The sequence below is a fragment of the Dipodomys ordii genome, unplaced genomic scaffold (genome assembly GCF_000151885.1).
Source record: "Dipodomys ordii isolate 6190 unplaced genomic scaffold, Dord_2.0 Scaffold202, whole genome shotgun sequence".
Taxonomy (NCBI): Eukaryota; Metazoa; Chordata; class Mammalia; order Rodentia; family Heteromyidae; genus Dipodomys; species Dipodomys ordii.
In genome coordinates, this window is record NW_012267418.1 from 80,697 (window position 1) to 102,790 (window position 22,094).

General features: G+C 50.3%; 2 protein-coding genes across 2 annotated transcripts in view; both read left to right on the forward strand.

The window, feature by feature from the left end:
• Nucleotides 1–288: 288 nt before the first annotated feature.
• Nucleotides 289–11,986, forward strand: Ip6k3 (inositol hexakisphosphate kinase 3). Its single transcript, XM_013034984.1, has 5 exons — nucleotides 289–487; nucleotides 6,364–6,580; nucleotides 7,685–7,863; nucleotides 8,649–8,824; nucleotides 11,522–11,986. The coding sequence occupies exons 1-5, from the start codon at nucleotides 289–291 to the stop codon at nucleotides 11,984–11,986; spliced, it is 1,236 nt and encodes a 411-aa protein (XP_012890438.1).
• Nucleotides 11,987–20,750: 8,764 nt separating this feature from the next.
• LOC105999845 (ubiquinol-cytochrome-c reductase complex assembly factor 2) overlaps nucleotides 20,751–22,094 on the forward strand; it is a 14,166-nt gene continuing 12,822 nt past the window's right edge. Inside the window, exon 1 of the mRNA XM_013034976.1 lies at nucleotides 20,751–20,905. Coding sequence (XP_012890430.1) covers nucleotides 20,768–20,905 — 138 coding nt within the window. The 5' untranslated portion in view covers nucleotides 20,751–20,767. The remainder of the gene's footprint in view (nucleotides 20,906–22,094) is intronic.

The window sequence follows — 22,094 nt, forward strand, 5'->3', positions numbered from 1 at the left end:
TCAGGTAGTCTCTTGATTTTTGCCCCAGCTGCCCTGGAGCTGAGACCCTCCCATTTCTGCCTCTCATTGTAGCTGGGATTACAGGCATGCATCACCATGCCCTGCACGGTAGCCCTTCTTCCTCACATAATTTTTTCCTCCACTTTCCAGAGAGCCAGCCTCCAGGAGACACCTGTGCTGTGACAATAGTGAAGACCAAGAAGGAGAAGACAGAATACCAGCCAGCCTGCGTTGCCTGGCTGCAGCCGCTTCCAACCCTCTCCTTCCACTCGAGGGCTCAGAAGCACCATGGTCTTACAGGACAGCGTGGATGCTGGGGACACCAGGGTGGGTGTGCAGCTGGAGCCATTTCTGCACCAGGTCGGGGGGCACATGAGCTTGATGAAGTATGATGAGCACACAGTATGCAAGCCCCTCATCTCCCGGGAGCAGAGGTTCTACGAATCCCTGCCGCTGGCCATGAAGTGCTTCACCCCACAGTACAAGGGTAAGTGGCGGCTGCCCTGCTCTTGGCCCCGCCCCTCCTGTCCTTAGGAAGCGAGAGGGCTGCCATGGAGACAAGGCCCCTCCCAGGTCTGCAGGGTGACTCCACTGGCTTCCCTTCCCAGTGGCTCAAGCCACCAGCCTTCCCCGAAATGACACCCAGTGGCCCTTGGTCTTGAGAGGCCATTCTGGTCTGTGCCTTGGGGGTGGGGGTGGGGGTCCTCATGGCTGGTTGTGTGACTGGTTAAATATAGGCCAGGTTGAAGCCTCCAAACCCCCCTCTTTGGAGGCCCAGGTAGTGTGGGAGGCTTGGGCTGGGATAGGGCATAGAGAAGCTGCATGTGACTTATTTGCATGCCCAGGGGCAGGCTGTCACTGTGGAGCGTATAGCTAGGAAACTTGGCACAGGTATAGTACATCCTGGAGCTGAGCGTGAGCTGGGGTCTGGAGAGAAAGAGGCCTGTGCTGCCCCCTAGGATCACAGGGCCATGTTTGGTCCCCACTGAGCCTTATCGTCAGAGCTGATGGCCGGGCAGCCAGCCCAGCTAGGCAAACACTCAGAAAAGGCCTCCTTACAGGGTCTTTGGTATCATGACTATGGGCTGCCGTACTGCTGTCAAAGGGGGAAAGTTCAGGAGGCAATAATGACACTCACTTGGGAGCCTACTTGCATACCAGTGGCAACCAGTAAAGTAACTGGGAAGTCAGCAGTGGTACCTCACACCTGTCATCCCAGAGGTAGAGATCTGGAGGATGTAGTTCTAGGCCAGGTTAGGCAAAACGCTAGCAAGAACCCCGTCTTAACTAACAAGCACCCATCCACATTAGCATTTCTCCAATCTAGGGTGGACCAGCTTTACCAGGAACACATGGGAGGTGCGCTCCAGGTTCCCAGGCCCACATCAAACATGCAAATCAAGATCCTGGGGTGTCCCAGGGCTGGGGCTCAGGTATCCAATTGAGAAGCAATACCAGGGCTTTGAGACCCAGAATTGCTTCCACGTACCATTTCCCACATTACTACATCCCCAAGGATGTCAGCCGGACGTCTAGAACGTTCTTCAGAGTGAGACAAGCCAGCATCTCACCCTGGGAAACACGGCTGCCTGCGAAGGCCCCCTCTCGCCTGGCCTGGCCTTCCTTGGTATGCCAAGGCCTCAGGCCAGTGTTGCCCGACTGGTTGCGGGTCACTGCTCATCTGCTGAGAGCACTCACTGGAATGAATGTCTGTCCGTTTGCAATCAAACTCAATGAGCAAAGGGGTGGCAGGCCCTGGCACGGGGCAGACTACTGCTAGAAGCATTTCACGCTCGTCTGGCCCAGCTCCAGAGCTGAGGAAGGCCTCCAGCACTGCCACAGGCGAAGTGGGGGAGGGAGAAGGCCACACTAGTGTGCAAAAGACCACACCTGTGCCTCTACCCTATGCCCCAAACAATCCTCTGGTGGGGTGACAGGGCACCCCGGACCATGATCGATCATCGCCTGTCTCTCCCTGGTGTCCCAATTTAGATCGGCCATTCTGGGAATATAACCTTGGGGCTCTGCTAATTCAATAACTTTAGAGGTTCTCCAACTTTAAGAATTCTTAAGTCAAATGCGCTAAATGCCTCTGACACAGCAAGCATCCTAGCCTAGCAAGGCAGTGCACTGTAGCATCTCAATTGTTCACACCCACGCCCTAAGAAGGGGATGGAGCCACATAGCACTAGCCCCAGAAAAGGTCAAAGCAGAAAAGTCAAAGGACACCTGCTGTGTGCTTACTGCTCTCCCACAGCCACAGTGTGGAGAAATCACTAGGCCGCGCAGCCCAGGCGGGGACTGCCTGTACCTTGAGTCTGGAGTCAAAGCCAAATCGACTCAGGTGGTTTCTAAACACATGGGGGAGGGGCCAGGCCCTTGGAGGAGACTGAGGACTGACTGCCCGCTGTGCCTGGGAGTGGCCAGGCGGCTCCCAGGCATGGGGTTTGATGAAGCAAAAATGTTGGTCCCCTTACTCACTGGGACATCACCCATGAAGTCCTGAGGTCCAAGAAGCAAAATGCACACTAGGAGACACTAGAAAAAATGCCCAGAACCAAGCAGCACCCTCTTGTTGGTCCTCCGATGCTGGAGTAGAGTGAGAGGGCCGGGAGCTAAGGACAAGATGAAGATGAGGAAGGTCTCAGGGCTCCCAGGCTCTATGGCTCCTATATGCTTCTCACAAGATCCTCACAAACTTCAGAAGCAGGTTTAGTATCCCTCCTAGATGAGAACCCAAGGCACAGGGAGGCTGGCTGGCTCACCTAGGGACACACAGCACTGAGAGGCATAACTAGAGCCTGAGGTCTGGCTCTCAAAAGTGGACTCTTGACCACAACGGCCCACTATACCTAGCTAGACTGTTCCTAACAGAGTTGAGTCCAAGTGTGGGCTCAGGGGGTCCTCTAGCCTGAGAGAGGGGACACGACTTGTCCAGGGTCACTCAGCCAGTGACCTTGTGTTGGGGGGTCTCAAATGCCCACATAGCTGTTGCAAGAATCACTCATTTCCTCCTTGATATCAACACCCCTCAGAGGGAAGACCGTTTTCTGAAGTGGCTGTTGCCTGCCACTGAGTGCATCCTCTACTTCTCATAGCTGGGCCCCCCAACAGCGATCAGGGAGAGCCTTGGCAGGTGGGTGTCCTGAAGGGCAGCCTCCTGTGTAGACGCTCAGGCTCGGCTGTCTTAGGGCCACATCCCTCATCTCCCCTGCTGCTGTGGGCCTTGGGTGAATGAGGACATACACTCAGGTCCAGTTGGCTGATGGTTTGGCCAGATTAATATTACAGGCAGTGGCGAGTAAATGTTCTCATAAGCTTAAAAATAAACACATGATAGAATATTCACCGAGGCTAAGCCAAATCAAAATTGCTGAGATGCTCTGGGCATGCCAATGGTGGCAGTAAGCGCTCTTGTCTGCCCAGCTGGAGAGGACCCAGGCAGAGGTGTATGGGGAGAGCTGGTAGGCAGGCAGGCAGGCAGGGAGTTCTGCCTGGCCCTGAGAGCTCTTGGTCAGCGGCCGCAGCAGAACCCAGGGAGCCTGTGGGTCTCTGAGGCCTAATCTCCACCGACACACAGGGTGAGCTGAGGCCAGGTGGGCAGGCAGGATCCTGATTGAAAGAACAAGCAACAAGGAGTCTGGGATCTTCTGGTGTGTTCTCTCAAGGGCAGGCAGCTCAGGACTATTTACAAGGGGGCTTTCTGCAGTGGGGTGGCTTTGGAGAGGACTGAGCTGAGCCCTAGAGGGCAGAGGGGTGAGACAGAGGAGGGGAGGGAAGGATGGAAAGAGAAAGGCAGCTAGGAGACGGAAGTGTGCAGCAAGGTGGAGAGGGGAGAGGCTGGGACACAGAGCCAGCAGTGTGGCTCTGACAATATGAGCAATGAAAATGACTTCTGAATTTTATTGGTTTGAGTTGTTTGCACCTCCGCTCATCTCCATTTACGCAGGCACTCAGAACCGATGTGATCAGACAGGAGCTGGGGCCTGCAGCAGCCTGTGAAGGTCACATTTCTTGTCCCTCTTAGGAGGCCTCCCGGGGCCTGAACTCCCCAGGACAGGCAGGCCTGTCACCACAGCCCCTCAAGCGGAAAAGGCCAGCGGGTACCAGATGCCAGCATGAACTTTACAGGACCCCAAAGGGCTCTGCTCTTGACTGGTGCACCTTTCTGCCCCACATGTCCTCCCAGGCAGTTGGAAGGCCCCAAGCACCCCAAGGACAAGAGGCCTCTGTGCCCTTGTCACAAAGGGAGGGATGGGCTCTGGGCACCTAGTGTTGGCTTCAAGAAGGTCAGTTTTCCTGACAACAAGCACCGTGACCTTCCTACCCACAGACACAGCACCTGATGGCTCTGTCCTGGGGGGGAGGGGGGAGGAGTGGAATTGTGACTTCCCTGTCCCTCCTGTGGAACAGAATGACCACAACCAGTGTGACTAGGGACCCCATAGGAGTGGTCCTAGGGACTCATGTGTACCACAGTGTACCAACGTGTGGCCTGCCCAGGGTCACACATGGTAGGCATGATGATTATGCTCACTGGTTTGCTTTGGATTTTGTGCTTGAACTCAGAGCCTGGGCATTGTTCTTTAGCTTTTTTGCTCAAGGCTGGTAGTTAACCACTTGAGCCACAGCTTCACTTCCGGCTTGTTTGCTGGTTAATTAGAGATAAAAGTCTCATGGACTTTTCCTGCCCAGGCTGAATTCAAACCATGATCCTCAGATCTCAGCCTCCTGAGTAACTAAGAGTACAGGTGTGCCTGGGTGTGATCAGTGTTGTGGTGATGTCCCCAGCCTGCCGTCAGCCCCTTGTTCTCATGTACAGAACAAGGGTGGGCTTGGCCCAGGATGAATGCTGGTGTCATGTCAGCTGTACAATGCCTGGCGGCTTTGGAGAAGAATTACTGCTCCTGTCACAATTACTTCACAGGACATAGGAGCCTGGGATGAGCTGAGGAAAAACAGAGAACTGAATGTCCCTCCCAGGCCACAAAATTAGGGCACTGGGAATCCGAGAGGGCAGGCCTGGCCCAGGGAGACCGCTGAGCTAGGCAGACAGCTCTGGATTCAGCATCATGCTGAACTGCAGAGCGGCCCTGGAAGCGAGGGTCTGCATGAAGCAGCCTGGCGACCAGGCAGGGCAATCAACAGCCTTTGCTGCCTGCTTGGCACAAAGCACCACTTACACTGGGAAGGTGGCCAAGTGGCCAGGGGAGGAAATGAAGAGCGAGGAGCACATACCAACACACCGCCCCTCACCCCCCAGTCAGGGTCCCAGCAGTCATGAACAGTTCATTCAAGAGAATTTCTCCAAGGGTCTATTTGCAGAAGTATATACAGGATGAAGCCAACAGCCAGGAACAGCACACTCAGGGAGGACAGCACTAGAAACTGCAGCCCCCCCAGGCCCAGAGGCAGGGAACAGGGTCATGGACCCAGCAGAGAGGAGGCTCTGGGGAAACCCAGAGGCACGTGACACGAGCCCACCATGATGATTTAGGGAGGAAGTGTGGAAAAAGTACCCAGCCTTCCTCTTCCTCCTCCCCTCCCACAAAACAGGCAGGGCTGTTGGTGCAGGGGGCAGACAGAGCTCTGCCTTCCCTACAGGACAGCTGCACCCCCCCTTTAGAACCCATCAGAGAGAGGGCTCCACTGGGGGGAGGACCCCCACAGCATGAGTGTGCTGCCATAACCAAGAGAATACCAAGCAGCATGCGTGTTAAATCTGTTTCCCAGGCTCTTCACCCACATGGCCACAGCTCCTTTGCCTTGATTATCAACTGCAGCGATAGGGGGGAGCCACAAGTTGAGGACACATCCCAAGTCTTAGTTTCCTCAAAGACCCATGACCACCAAAAAGCTTTAAGTGCTGTTGTGTCTAACCAAAGACTGAGGCATCAGTGTGAAAGGCATGGGTGGAGGGGGACAGACAGTCCTGGGCCCAAAAGGCTGCTGGAGGAAGGCCACAGATGAGGACATATGGGAGAGAAAAGGGGAAGGAAGGAAGCTCCCCTTGCCTGCCGCCCCCTGGAGGTGGGGAGGTGCCTTTGCAGAGAACCAGCTCTGATGGGGAAGGTGGGATGGTGTCTATGTGGAGAGGAACTCTAATTTGGGAACAAAAGGCATAGAAGTACATTGTTTAAAGTAGGAAGAAGTAGAGAAATAGGAACAGCCGTAAGTATGGATGAAGATGGATCCAAGGCTCTTCTCTGCACATTCACGAACAGAATGGGGTTCAGCAAAACTGGGCTGGTTCCCTAGCTCTTCCTTGAGGGAGGAGTTGGGGAAAGAGGAAGGTCACTTATGGCCCATGTCCACTGAGAAGACACCGTGTGCTTTCTCCTGTTCACCCTGTGTGTCCTGCAGGTACCATCACAGTCCACCTCCAGAGAGACAACAGGGGCCACCTCAGCCTGGTGGCCCTCCCTCTGAAGGAGAACCAGGAGTCCTTCAAGGTCACCCAGGAGTCCTTCAAGGTCTCCCCGGAGTCAGCAGCAGTGGCCATCTGGCAGACGCTTCAGCAGACCACCAGCAGTGGCAGTGCCCGACCCCTGGCCCAGCTGAGACAGTCCTTCAAAGAGAGGTGAAGACCACTGTGAGGGTGACAGGAAGCTGGGCACCTGGCCCTCAGCAGGGATTAGTGCCATCCCCACCTGTGCCCAAGGTCAACCACTCCACATTAGGGTTGGTGTGGAGAAAATGAGAAACTCAGACAAAGGCACTGCCTGGAATAACCCATGTGGCCAAAGAAAGGAACTCTTCTCTCACAGGCTTCTAGGCGGGGAATACTATGTATTTATCTCAAAAGCTGACGCATACAACTAAGTGCTATACAGAGCAGGTATTTGGTCCTTGTTTAATTAAATACCTGTTTCACGGAGACCAGAAAATGTCTCTGGGGGATAATGTATGGAACAGAAAGCCAAGAATCGTTTTTAGAAAGGAAGCACGGCTAATTTCTCTTCGAAGTCAGCTCCTGCTTAGTGGTACTGAAGAGACAAGGAGAGAGGTCCATGTGGCATTTGGTGGGTCTCTGGAGCTGCAAGAGACCCTGGGTGCCTGAGGTCCTTGGAGAAGTCTCCATAGCCCACCAGAATGGCAGTTGACCTTTCTCAGAGGAAGAGATCTTTAGGGACCTTTAGAGCATTTATGGGAAACCAAAAAGAGCTAAGATGACAATATCATCCTTCCCTAAGGAACACAGGCCTAATTAAGTTCTTGGCTGAGCATTCAACAGTAGCACCCTACTTCCATATGTGTGTGTGTGTGTGTGTGTGTGTGTGTGTGAAAGATGTAGAAAGGGGAGGAAAATGAGGGTAGGTCAAGGATAGGGTAAGTCACCCCACTCCCTGGGGCATTTTGAAAGCTCTGGACATAATGGCAGGGCAGATCTCAGATTCCAGGTTGCCCCCTCCCCCACATTTCATCACTGCAATAGCAGGTTAACAACCCAGATCGTTTACAAGTGTACTTACATCACCCCACTCCTCTGAGGGGTGGCATGCCTAAGGAGTTATCTGGGCTGGGAGAGGGCCACTGTGAAGGCAAGGTGGCACTCGAGCCCCTGCAGTGTCTCTGCTGCCTGTGCAGCAGCTGGGACAGCCTTCTCAGAAAGCGTTCCAGAGGGCAGGGGCAGGCAGCATACGAGTCCTTCCCTGACCACTGCCTGTGCTTCCTTTACCTCCAGCCCAACCAATGCGCTCCTGAGGTCCGAGTTCCACCTCAACGCCCAAGTCTCCTCCATGGTGGAAGACCCGAAGGGGAACCAGGTGGAGAAGAGAAGGAACGTTAACCCATGGGCCCTGCACTGCCATGAGGCCCACCTGACCCGCCTGTGCTCTGAATACCCGGAGGACAAGAGGCACCGTATCCTTGTCCTACCCACCACACACCGATGGGCAAGAAGACTTGCAGGAGCAGTAACTGTGGGGGGGGAGAGGGGGGGTGAGGGAGGAGGGGGGAGAAGGGTCAGTGTCAGACCAGAGACAGAAACAGATCAGACAGAGACACTTGAGGAAAAAGAGTGAGAAGGTGAGACAGATACACACACACACACACACACACACACACACACACACACACAGATCATCTTGTCTTCAGTGAGCAAAATTCAAGTTTGAAATACCCCCTTGCTACCACCAGGCTTCTGCCTACAAAGCGGAGGCTGGCACCACAGTACGAAGACACATGTGCAACCCTAATCCCTAAGAAGCTTTTGCAAGATAATTACTCTGCTGAAATTAATATTCCTGCAACTCATCTCCAAAGCGAACATCAACTCGTTTCTCCCAAAAGGTATTGCCCATTCAGTGACTTGGAGATTTTTAGCCTTCTGATTTTCTGCCATAAAATGTAAATTGGGCATGGCCTGCCAGGGATTTCACGCCTGCATTTAAATTTCAACCTCACAGCAAAATGGGAAAGGGAAAAAAGCTCACAGACTCATAGACTCCCCTAAATGAATGGACTTATTAAAGCAGTCTGCAAGCTAATACCTTGTATTCTTAATAGCCTAAACTGTAAGGAAGGAAGGGGAGGAAAGGAAGAAGTCCTGGCTGGGAGCCCCTGGGCGGTTTTGGAGGTTGCTGCCTGCCTCCAGAGGGGTAGCAGCCCTGCTGCCCTCAGTGCCTTCCTTAACTTGATGTGATAAGGGTTCTTGTTACTGGAAAATGTGGTGTCACAGTACACACATCCCTGCATCCTGGACCTGAAGATGGGAACCCGGCAGCATGGGGATGATGTGTCAGAGGAGAAGAAGGCCCGCCACATGAGGAAGTGTGCGCAGAGCACCTCAGCCTGCCTGGGAGTGCGCATCTGCGGCATGCAGGTAGGTGCAAAGGGCCCACTGCAGGGGTAAAGGTCCTGGCATGTGCTGTGGGGGACAAACAGGTCTCCCAACACCCCCCCCCACCCCTGCCACCTTGCAGAGACCAGCAGAGGAGGCCAGAGACCACTCTGTGTGTGTGTGTGTGTGTGTGTGTGTGTGTGTGTGTGTATACCAGTCCTGAGGACTGAAGTCTTGGCCTGGGCACTGTCCCTGAGCTATTCAAGGCTAGTGCTCCACCACTTGAGCCACAGCTCTACTTCCAGCTTTTTGATGGTTAATTGAATATGAGTCTCATGGATTTTCTTACCCAGGCTAGCATTGAGCCATGATCCTCAGATCTCAGCCTCCTGAGGAGCTAGGATTACAGGCATGAGCCATCGGTGCCCAGTGTTAATGACCACTTTTTCAACAAAGAACTGCATTTTCCATTTATGACACAGTGGATGTTTTGGTTTTGTTCTTTCAGTGCTGGGAATAGAACCCAGGGTGTTGTGTATGCTAGGCAAGTGCTTTACCACTGAGCTACTACAGTCCACATGCTGGGTTGTTGTTTTTATTTTTAAGTGCTTGCTTTGGGATAATGGTGTCAATGCCCACATGTTCTGTTTTGTTTTTAAACTGAGCCTCACAGCGTTTGGCAGCTGAAACTTTCCACAGTGGTCCCCTGGGTCCTGCCCTTGTGGCAGGAGACCTTTGAAGACTGTGTGGGCAGGGGCTGGAGAAGAGCTAAGAGAAGGTGCACTCCACGCCCTCCAAGTCCTGCATCTTCTTATATGACGAAGCTGTCTTCAGATGCTATATGACAGCCTACTCCTTGAATTCCAGTTAGCCATTTCCTCTTCATTCTGCTTTTCTGTGGCTCTTTATTTTGAACACAGGGCCTGGGCACTCCTCCTTAGCTTTTTTTTTTTTTAATTCAAGACTAGCACTCTACTACTTGAGCCACATCTCTACTTCTGGCTTTTGGGTGGTTAATTGGAGATAACAAGTCTCATGGACTTCTCTACCCAGGCTGGCTTTGAACCAGGATCCTTAGATCTCAACCTCCTGAGTAGCTAGGATTACAGGTGTGAGCCCACAGTGCCTGGCTTTCCACTGTTCTTTGCTGGCTGAACCCAGGGAAAGGGAGTTAATTTCCTTACTGCCCAGATCCCAAGCCTTTTTTTTTTGGCTTTGTCCCTGAGCCTCGGTGCTCAAGGCTACTGCTCTACCACTTGCGCCACGGCACCACTTCTGGCTTTTTCTGATTGGTTTATTGGAGATAAGAGTCTCACAGACTTCCCTGCCTCGGCTGGCTTTGAACCATGATCCTCAGATCTCAGCATCCTGATTAGCTAGGATTATAGGCACGAGCCACCAGCGCCCAGCTTCGATGCCTCTTTATCGTTGCACTTACATGGCTGTGGCAGGGCTGCAGGGGACTAGAGGGGGAACATACTTTCTCCACTCCTTCCCTCTTACCGTCTGTCTGCTTTGATGGTAAGCGTTATAGCTTTCCTTAATTGAAACTGCCACCCCTTGAAGCTGGAAGTCGAGTCTATAAATTCATCGCACAGATGTCTCTGGGAAGGCTTGGAATGCAGTCCTCAAGAGAATAGAGTGTGATGATTTGTGGTGTAAATGGAATCTCTCTCTGGACCTCAACCCTTCTGAAATTGATCTGATTTATTTAGAAAGTGATGCCTGTCATATATTTATGATGACTAATTCACCAGCCGATCTCCAACCCTGCAAAGGCAACACTAAGACTATCATAACTTTCTGGGTTGCTTTTTTTTAACTCTGTTTTTCAATAAACATAGCATGCAATGTGAAGGCAAGGAAAGAACAGAGAAAGTCCTGGCCAGGTGTGTGGCCCTGCCGATTTAATCCACCTTTCCCTAGGTCATGCCAGACATGGGCCTTAGTTCAAACTCTGCTTTTGCCAACTAAAAAGCATGATGTGGCTGCTATGCTTCCCCCCACCGTCAGCATCTCTCTTCCATCTGCTCCCTTCTGGTGGCCAAGACATGACAGGGGTGGGGAGGGGAGACACTGCCAAGGAGAGGAGCCACCCTCCTTCCTTCAGAGAGGCTGAGGACCTCCTTCCTCTTCACCCCCCTCCCCACAGCTGCACTGGCTGCCTACAAACTTTATCCACATCTCATCCTGCCAGGCCCTTTATCTCCAAACAATTCACACCCCCTATACCCCAAGACCCACTGCTGCTGCCCTAAAATCCCCCAAGAAAGGACTTTATAAACTTTATTGGGGGGAAAACTGTAATCTAGCTGGTTTTCTAAGGCCTTTGGCTGTGGGTTCAGATTCTTACTGATGCTTTCTAGCTTGAGTTTGCTAATATCTGAATTGAAAACGCCCAGAAACCAGGACTTAAATCATGGTTTGGGGGTTTGCACTGGTAATCCGTAAGAGAGGAGATTCAAATCTCTGCCTTAGGATGGTAGGTAACCTCTGGAGAGCAGAGGGTCGCTTTTATAGGGCAAAGTGTCTTTGGACCTTGGATTACTTTTAAAGACCCACACAGAGAGTGCTTTAAAATGTACAGCCACGCTGGGGCATGATGGAAGATCGTCCTCTGCTTGCTTCAGCCGCTCTTGCCCTGCGTCTACTGGAAATCGGCTCATATATTATGATGTGATGTTGCAATTGTAGCGGTGACAATTCTTTATACTTTCTCTTTCTTCTTTTTAATGTAAGGTTTATCAAACTGATAAGAAGCACTTTCTCTGCAAAGACAAGTACTATGGGAGGAAACTCTCCGTGGATGGGTTCAGACAAGCCCTCCATCAGTTCCTGCATGATGGGACCCGTCTTCGCAGAGAGCTCCTGGAGCCCATCCTGCGAAGGCTCCGGGCACTCCTCTCGGTCATCCAGAGCCAGATCTCCTACCGCTTCTACTCCAGCTCCCTCCTCCTCATCTATGATGGGCAGGAACCACTGGAAAGAACCAGGGACCACATGCATCCCCAGGAAGCCTTGCAGCTGGCTGATGGAAGTGCTTCTGAAGGTCTGGCCAAAGTTGATATCCGGATGATCGACTTTGCTCACACAACCTACAAGGGCTCCTGGAAAGAGCACACCACCTATGACGGACCAGATACTGGTTTTATTTTTGGCCTGGAAAACCTTATTGGAATCCTACAGGCGATCCAAGGAGACTGAAATTTGTTAGGACTATCTGGAATTTTCTAGGCTACAGAGTTTGAAAAGGGACCCATTAGAAGTTGTGGTCGTCTAGATACTCCTTAGATGTAATAATCAGGAAGTTATTAGGAAGTCCAATCTGGAGACAATCTTACACATCATAGCATCTCTGTAATGCTGTCTGTCGGAGAATGTACAGCTCGATACAGTGGCATCAATGTGGGGCACATTGAGAGATGCAGAACTGTCAGAAGCCAGCACCACAGCAGGCCTGGCATATCTCCATCTACAAATGCTTATCATGCTGTAGTCCTTGCAAGTTACAAAGCAAAAGTCCCTCCTAGAAGAAACCTTGAAGAATGAGTTCCCAGGTTCATGGACTTTCTGCTTGTGTGGGTTGCCTGCTCCACAGGCAGACAGTGCTAGTTAATGCTTCTTATCTTTCTACGAGAAACTGTAGGAGGTACTAGAGGAGGTGGATCACATTTGCCCACCTCATGTGCTTTGTATTGATGTTCTAAAGGGACAAGGACCTGGGCTGAGGTTGTAGCTCACTGGCAGAGCATGTGCCATACATGATGTATTATTATTATTATTGCAGTGCTCCAAAATGATAATAATAATAATAAACAAAATGGGTTATGGACAGGTCTAGGCGTGAGCACTGATAAATCAGGACCCTGATTCTCCATCTTTGCCTGTGGAAAAGAGGGTTTCTTTACAGACTTCTCAGGGCCTATTAGAACTAATGATTCTACCACATATTTTGACCATAAAATGACTCTGACCATGAAATGCAGATTCCAATGGGAGCTGGGTACACACCATGAAGAAACACTGGTGTTAAGCCATATTCTCTGCTTTCTACTTATTTATTTGGGGAGGGGTATAGGGTGGTTGAAAGCAAAGACCCAGGAAACCGGGGGCAATGTTTACAAGGCTGGTGGACAAGTGTAAATATGAAATAAGAGCAAACAGTTCTAATTAATTCCTTCCTTTGCAGTGTGGAAACTATTATAATGCCCTTGAGTCCAGCACTGAGATATGTTTCCCAATTAGGGAAATAAATTTGTTAATAAAATTGCTGAGGTCACCAGTGATTATTGGTGTGCCTTATTACCCTGTCTGTTTGTTTATTCTGATCATCACACTGTATGGAAGTTCCAATTTATGAGCAACCAGAGTATAGAGCAAGAATAGTTTGCCAAGGGCTGGGAAGGTGGCTCAGTGGTAGAGCGCTTGCCTTGCATGCAAGAGGCCCTGGGTTCGATTCCTCAGCACCACATAAGCAAAAAGAAAAAAGCCGGAAGTGGCGCTGTGGCTCAAGTGGTAGAGCGCTAGCCTTGAGCTGAAGAGCTGAGGGACAGCGCCCAGGCCCAGAGTTCAGGCCCCACGACCGGAAAAAAAAAAAAAAGAATAGTTTGCCGATTTCCTCCAACCCTTCAGGGAGCCTGGATGGGAGTGGTGGCTAATGAAATATTTGCACATCTCTGCAAGGCAGGCACCAGGTCAGAGAAGGGATCTTTTCATTTGAACTTCATACAATGGAAAATTAAGTTTTTGGTGGATTCTAATGGATACTTGCCATCAACTTTCCAACATTTACATCAATACAAGGAAAGAGTATCCTTGATGGTGATAGATAGATAGATAGATAGACAGACAGACAGATACATACATACATACATTCATACACACATACATATAGTTTAATTCTTGAATACACAATCTGGATTTAAAAGCAGGTTAAGGCCAGGTACTAGTAGCTCATGCCTGTAACCTTAGCCACTCAGGAGGCTAAGATCTGAGGATCACAGTTCGAAGCTAACCCAGCTAAGAATGTCCATGAGATTCTTATCTCCAATAAACTACTCAGAAAAAGCCAGAAGTGGAGCTGTGGCTCAAGTGGTAGTGTGCTAGCCTTGAGTAAAAGAAGCTCAGGGGCCGCACCCAGGTTCAAGCCCCAGGACCAGCAAAAAAAAAAAAAAAAAAGCAAGTTAACTTCCTATATTATATTTAACCAAGGTAATGATGTCATTGACAATGGCAGAAGAGTTTTGCCGAAGCATACTGAGTGGCAGAAAGGAGGCAGTCTAAAACTAAATAGTCACCAGTGACAAAACACACCTCTATATGTTACAGGTCAGCAGTAGCTCTTCTGGGCCTCTCTCGCTTGAGAACCTAGTACCACATTAACAAGGTCGAAAGCTCCCTCATGTAGCTTCCCATTCCTCCACCCATTCTCGGTTCTGGGTATTGTGGGATTTGCCTGTGGCTGGGACAGGGTCTCAAGCTCCCTGCGCAGAGTAGCATATGAGCTGGGCTGGTCACATAGAGTTGATGCACAGAGGCATGGAGAGTGACTATGCTGATCAAGAGACCTAGAAAGGACTCTGAGCCTTCTACCTTTTCCTGGGAGATGCATGAGTCCCTTGGCTGGCCTCCCTTACCCACACCGGGTGGCTTTCTTCTATCTAATATACAAGAATAAATCAGCATAGGCTAACTGCTGTAATAAACAGTTTCCAAGAATCAGTAATGCAGCATTGTACTCTATTGTGGTCAGCAGAATGCCTCTGCTCCACACCGTCATCCAAGACCCAGGCTCCTTCTAGCCTGAGAAGCCACTGTCTTCCACACACAGTCCAGACAGCTGCTGTTGGCAGGGGAAAATTATATAGCACAGAGAAGACACACTCATACCCCGTCGGCAAGAATTAGTCATGTGGCCCTCCCCAGAAGCTCGGGGGCTGAATTGCAGCTGAATGCTAAGTCTGGAAAGAGGAAATAAGTTTGATGACACCCTAGCCAGTCTCTACAACAATGTCTCTTCATGATCCTCATGACAATCTGGTATCTGATTTAAAGAGACAGAGTAATACAAAGGAAGCAGGTATATGAGGGATAGCAGGGGCCTAGCAGTGCCATGGCTGCAGGTTCTTCTCCTTCCTTAGGAGTATCCTCTACCATTGTTTTGCTGGGAAGTGCTGGGAGGTTTGATTAGCATCTCCTTCCTCAGTCTTCTCATCATCACTTGGTCCTCACACACAGGTGACACGGAAGAGCAAAGCCGGGCCATCACCATTCCAGTGAAGCAGCCAGCTCTTCTCTCTCTACCACAGTCAGCAGGGGAGCGGGGCAGCCTGGGAGACCAATCATTCCCTACCCAGGCCCTCTTGGTGTCCCCTGGGTGATTAAAGAGGAGGCTAAAGAGTGGAATGTTATTACAGCTTTTCCATAATGCAATGTCATCAGCAAGCCCTGGGCCTCTGGGCAGCGCCCTGGCAGCCCCATCACTCTTTCCCAACTGCACGGAGCTTCTAGACCAAGCAGGAAAGGGCAGGCAACAGTCTAATAAAACAAATGGCGAGGCGAGACCGCTCATCAGCAGCTCTTCAAAATGATCTAAACTTCTGACTTTTGATTTAAATCTGCATCCTCTGTGGTCAAAAACATAAACCAGGTGATGAGGGAGAGAGCCGAAATGCAAGTGTTGGTGCCAAGAAGTAGAGGGGAGGGAGGAAGCAGAGGGGCAGTCTTGGTATGATGCTGAGCTGAGCCGGTGCCCAGGCAGCCTGACTCCTAGCCTGGCTTCCAATCTTATCCCAGTCCTTCTGCATTTCTCAGCCCTCTCCTCCCCCTCTGTCGCTAAGCCACTTCAAGAGCTCCTCCAAGAACAAACTCTAGACGTTACCTGGTCCTGATTTGCCCTAGACTTTCTCCCTCAGCCTTCTCAGACAAGCAGGGATGGAGAAAGGAATGGGGGTGGGGTGGGGAGGAGATCTGGATTTATAGGCTAATGTCCTTCTCTTTAAATTCATTTACTCAACAATCACTTAGTGAGACTTTAGTGTGTCAGGCCCTGCTGTCCAATAGTGCTTTAATCCAAAGAGGTCAAGGGATGGAACTGCTTCCCTCATTCATTTTTCACAGGGTCTCCTTCTGTAGCCCAGGCTAGCCTCAAACTCTCCCTGCCTCCGCCTCCTGCGTGCTGAGCTAACAGGTGTGTACCATTCATGCCCAGAAGCTGCTGCTATGGCATCACAGCAAGGAGGGAGGCAGATCCCCGAGGAGGCAAACGACAGGAGGCCTCAACAGAGCTGAGGGCTTTGGGTACACCAGGCTGCAGTTCTGAGCCCCACAGAGGCCTATCCTGACCAACTGAGCACTGATGTGTCCTTTGAAAAAGCTCGCCTTCAATGCCAGTGAGACTCCTGAAATTACCTTGCCCCTGAGGGCATTAAATGGCCCTTCTGATGCAAGCCCAGTCCCCTATTTTTTTTTTGGTAACATATCTGGTATCTTATCCAATTCTTTCCCCCAGCTGAACAAAGTTAAAAGAAGAAAAATCAGGCAATTGTGCCCCACAATGAAGCTAAGTATTTAATTCCTTTTTAATGTTTACATTATTAACATCAGCATTACAAAATGATATTTTTACTTTCAAGCCATTTAAATGTGCAATTTGGTGTCTAGATTACTGGGATCATTATAACTTAAAAACTGAAGCAGAGCTCCCCTCCTTTTCTCTCCTCCCCTGCTAATGCCTGGTTTCTATAAAGAGCTACCAGGACTCCACAAAGCCCAAATACCCATTCCAAACGGCTGGGGAGGGGCAGCCCCAGTGGGGGTTTTTACTGAGCCAGAGGAGGTTGCATTCAGTGTGGAGTGAGTGACAGCTAGCAGGTGGGTGTTGAAATGGTCATCAACTCCCAGAGGGGCTGGAACCACTGAGCCGCCTTCCAGGCAGCGCCCATTAATGTGCCCAGAATGGCGCTGGGTGATTGACAAGCTAGTAAGCCAAGACTCTGGCTCAAAATACCCATGATACTGGGAGAGGAAAGGGGCCTAAGTAAAACAAGAACAAGAGGACCCTAGGGCCCCTTGGAAAATGATAAATAAGAGCTGTTACAGTTTGTTGGCCCATTCTGCCTCCATATGGTAAATCTTATAATGGGGATATAGAGGCAGCATGGGTGTTTTACTGCCATGACATCATAAGGAGCCAGGGGCCTCAAATCCCAAATATCCACTCTCCCTCCTCGAGCCACCCCCCACAACTAATGCTCCATCTTCTCTGTGTCTCTGTTTCCACTCCTGTCAAAAAGGGGAATGCAGTGCCATTTGAGCCAGCAGGAAACTAAATGAGTTCCTCTGCCTTGGCACAAGGTAAATACTGTTTTTAGTTTATTATTATAATTCATATTTTATTTTGTTGGTTGTGGGGCTTGAATTCAGGGGTTGGCCACTGTCCCTGAGCCTTTTTGTGCTGAAGGCTAGCACTCTACCACTTGAGCCATAGTGCCACTTCCGGTTTTTGAATGGCTAATTGGAGATAAGAGTCTCACCGGGAGTTTTCTGCCCAGAACAGCTTCCTCAGATCTCAGCCTCCTCCATAGCTAGGATTACAGGCGGGAGCCACCAGCACCTGGCTATAATTCTCATTTTAAACTGAAGAAACCAGAGCTCAGAGGAACTAAAACACACAGAGGTCTATTTCTGTAAGGGCCTCTGTGTCCCTCTGCCTGTCTTCCTTGCCCACCTTCATGTGGTACAGACCTTAGTGACTCAGGTCCAGATCAATCTCAAGATATGGGGCTTCACCCAGCCACATCTCTGTAGATACTTCACTTTGTCATGATCTCTCTCTGGACCTTATCACATCCAAAATTACTTTGTTCATTTAGTAAACAAGTTAACACGTTCAAGCATTGCTCTTAGTATTGTAGGTTTGCATAGTGGTTGTCTGTTTCCTCAATACATCCGTGTAAAATCCACACGTGAGAGGCCTTCATCAGCCTGGCTGTCCCACAACAATGTAAAGTCACCAGCACTCAGTCACATTTGGCTTAATTCTCTGCTGTCACTGTCTTCAAATTCTTTAATATTTGTGTGTGTGTGGGCGGGCATGCGTGCACACGCACTGGTCTTAGGCCCTGAACTCAAGGCCTGGCCACTGTCCCTGAGCTATCACTTGAACTACAACTATTCCTTTTCCTTTCTTTCTTTCTTTTTTTTTGTCAGTTGTGGGGCCTGAACTCTGGGCCTGGGCGCTGTCCCTCAGCTCTTCAGCTCAAGGCTAATGCTCTACCACTTGAGCCACAGTGCCACTTTGGCTTTTTCTGCTTCTGTGGTACTGAGGAATTGAACCCAGGGCCTCATGCATGCAAGGCAAGCACTCTACCACTGAGCCACCTTCTCAGCCCTCCTTTTCCTTCCTTCTTTCCTTCCTTCCTTCCTTCCTTCCTTCCTTCCTTCCTTCCTTCCTTCCTTCCTTCCCTCCCTCCCTCCCTTCTTCCTTCCTTCCTTTCTTTCTTCTTTCTTCTTCCTCCTCCTCCTTCTTCTTTTGGTGGTTAATTAGAGATAACAAAATGGTCCCATGGATTTTCCTGCAGGGGCCTCCTTAGTAGCTAGGATCACAGGCATGAACCACCAGAGCCCAGCTTCTTCATTTTTGAACAAGAGACTTCATATTTTTATTTTGCACTGGAGTCCAAGAAATCATAAAGACAGTCCCAGAAGACTGAATGAATGAATGAATGAGCCCACATTTTATCCCAGGTCTGTCAGACTCCAAAGCCGCACTAGTGACCCTGTGCCAAACAAGCCTTCTGATGGAGGATGAGAGGTGGACAGGGCAGTAGTACACAAGGATAAAGCAACCACATCCAAGGGCCAGTTCATGAGGGAAGACTGACCTTAGAAGGAGGTATTTCCCTGAGCTACCTTTGGTAGCCAGTCATTTTTCTCATCCCACTTAAACCCCAAGTGGAGGGAAAACCATCTGCTACCATCTCATGTTACTCTTCCTGATGCCCCAGACAGAAGAACCTCACTCCCTGCATCCCAGGAAAGCTGCTGGCCAGGTGCTCTTCCCAGCCACAGCTGTGGTGAAGATTCAGGCAGAGTTATATGGCCTTGGGGCTCCAGCACAGCCCTAGGTACCTGGTACTGGACCATAAACGGACAAATCCTTGTTCTTTGAGAATGGGCAGCCATCATAACTTTCAGGCTTCAAGCCACATGCTGGTGGCTCACACCTACAATCCTAGGAGGCTGAGATTGGGAGGATCAGGATACCAGGCCAATATGGCAGAAAAGTCAAGACTCCATCTCTACCGAGGGAAGCTGGATATGATGGTATGTGCCTCAATTCTTAATAACAGCAGGAAGCCCAGCACAGGCAGACCATGGCTTGGGTCTGCAGCCAGGCAGGAAAAGAGACTTTATTCAAAAAAATAAATAAATAAACAAGGACTGGAGGTGAGGTTCAGTGGTAGAGCACATACCTAGCAAATATGAGGCCTTGAGTTCAAATCCCAGTACCCAGTACCACAAAACAAAACTAACAAAAACCTTTGAGGCTATAAATACAGCTGGGATGAGGCTGTAGTTGGGCTGGAAACATGGTGGGTGATGAGAGAAGCTTTTGACCGCCTCTTTTCCACTCCAAGAACTCAACTTGCCTCAGATGGACATCATTCACCCGGGGCCTGAGGTTCTCCTTCAACAGATCTTTGCTCTTAGCATCTTTGGAGAAGCCGTTCCCTGTTAAAATCCCTCCAAATTAAATTCCTCCCTCATCCTCTCTGGCCCCAGGCCTGCCTCTTGCAGCTGCCAAGATCTTCTTTCCTTCTTTTCCCTGAACAGCTAGAGTAATATTTCTTTCTCTGAATTCTACAGTGCTGTCTAATACACTCATATATGTATGAAGTACACCATTAGATGATTTTTACCTTGTCACTATCACAAAGGACTTATACAAACTAGGATGGCCATATCACCAGTGATGATATAATCTCATGGGGCAACCATTTTATATAAAGTACTAAAATATTGTATAGTCTGACTATACTTCAAAGGCCATGTCCCCATTAACTTTGTGTTTTGGTTATGTGTACACTCCCAGATTCAAGACCTGGAAGGCGAGAACTTTCTAAATTCACCACACAAAGTCAGTGGGGCTAAAATAGGGAAGAGGTATGGTTCAGTACAGGGCTGAGAATGTGGAGAGTGAGGCTTTCTAAGGAAAGTATAGATGGTGGGGCAATCCTTTGAAAACAAAAATCAGTCCACATTGGTGATATAGCTAGATAAGTGGAAGAGAGGAGGAAGGAAGGAAGGGAGGGAGGGAGGGAGGGAGGGAGGAAGGGAAGGAGGGAGGGAGGGAAGGAGGGAGGGAGGGAAAGGAAAGAAAAGAAAGGAAAGAAGGAAGGAAGAAAAGAAAGAGAAAACCAGTGCATTGCAGGAAAAAGTATCTGATGGGTGAGCTAAAGGACCCGAAGGGAAAGAAGCTGCACTAAGGAGGCTGGAGAGAGGACAATAGCTGAAGAGGGCCAAAGCAAGAACCGTGACAGGTTCAGGAGCAATGGGGGGTGTGGGGAGGAGAATAGTGAACAACCAGGCTTCAGTTCAAACACACCTTTATCCAGTCACAACCTGCATTTATATGCTAATGTTTCATTTATGCAAAATAGGAGAGGTCTCTGAAGAGGGATTTTTTTTTTCAGTTTGTGCAGACGTTGAAAAAGAAAAGCAAAGCTGTCCCTAAGGTACTCCACCTCTGCCTTGTCCCTGGAGGCTGGGCGAGATCCAGAAGGCTGTGGGGTGAACTCTCTGGTCTTGCTGAAAGGCAGGCCAGCAGCGCCACTCCTTGGAGCAGGACCGGGCGCGCCAGGAACTGCGCATGCCTAGTTGGAACGAGACGCTCTTTTTTTTTTTTTTGAGAGCCATACTGCGCACGCGCAACTCGCCGCGTCGATCACCTTTCCTCCGGGGGCGGGGCAAGCGGGGCCCAAAATGGCGGCCAGCCGGTACCGGCGCTTCCTTAAGCTCTGTGAGGAGTGGCCCGTGGACGAGACCAAACAGGGCCGGGACTTGGGCACTTACCTGCGGCAGCGGGTAGCACAGGCCTTTCGGGAGGGAGAGAACACGCAGGTGACTGGAGGGGAAATGGTGGGGGTGAGGGGAGGAAAGGGGCAGGGGCCGCGCCAAAGAACGGGCTGGCGGCCGCGCATGCGCGCCGGCCCGTCCAGGCAGCACGTGCGCGTGGACCCCGGCCGCCGCGCAAGCGGGCCGAGCGCGACGCCCCCGCCCCGGTTTCTCACTTGGTTTCCCCCTTGGATTTGCCGAAGAAGCCCGTAAAAACTGCAGATGTTTTTACTAAATCAGAATAGCCGGGGGTGAGAACCTCTGCCTCAGTATTCTTAGATGCTCTGCAGCTGGTCCAGGGCACTTGCCAAGATTGAAACCCAGCCCCTGGCGCAGGTAGCTACAGAAAGGGGCTTGTTGCTCCCATAGCATGGTGCTAGTACCTTGTCGTGTAGCGTGTGTTGACCGAATTGATCCCAAGAACCTCCACAGGGCCCCAACTAAGCCCTTGCATCCTTCCTACTCCTCCCCTAGGGAGACAACAGGTAAGGTCCTGCCTGTATGGCTTTACATCCTAGTTCAAGACGTAGTAAGCAATAGGCATATGTAAAACAGCCCCCCAAAAAAGTACTGCAATTGATATAAGCTTGCCTGATAAAAGGAAGCATTTATTTATATTGTTAATCTGGCTTTTCTGAGAAATAAACATATAGGTCTCTCTCTCGCTCTCTCTCTCTCACACACACACACACATGCACATGGTGAACCAAGAGGGCACTTGACCAGAGAGGCATTCCAGCTACTGCAGAGGAAATCAAACTGTCATTAGAGGACAGAAAGAAAGCCAGAATAATGGCAGGGTAGTAAGTGAGGTGGAATTTGCTGAGATTTGAGGCCTAAAGAGGGCAGGAACCAGGCACTGTTGGGTCTTAGTGGCTCTGCTTAGTAATTTGAACTTCTTATAAGGCTGGTGAGAACTCATTTTAGTCAGGAGACTGGTGTGACCTAGTTTTAAAAGGTCACTCTGGTTGTGTGTGTCAATGGATTATAAAGGCAAGAACAGGCTGGGGAGTTGGCTCCGTGGTAGAGCGTTTGCCTCGCATGCATGAGCCCTGGATTCGATTCCTCAGCACCACATAAGTAGTTCTTTTTTTTGGGGGGGGGTCTGGTTGTGGGGTGGGGCCTGAACTCTGGGCCTGGGCGCTGTCCCTCAGCTCTTCAGCTCAAGGCTAGCGCTCTACCACTTGAGCCACAG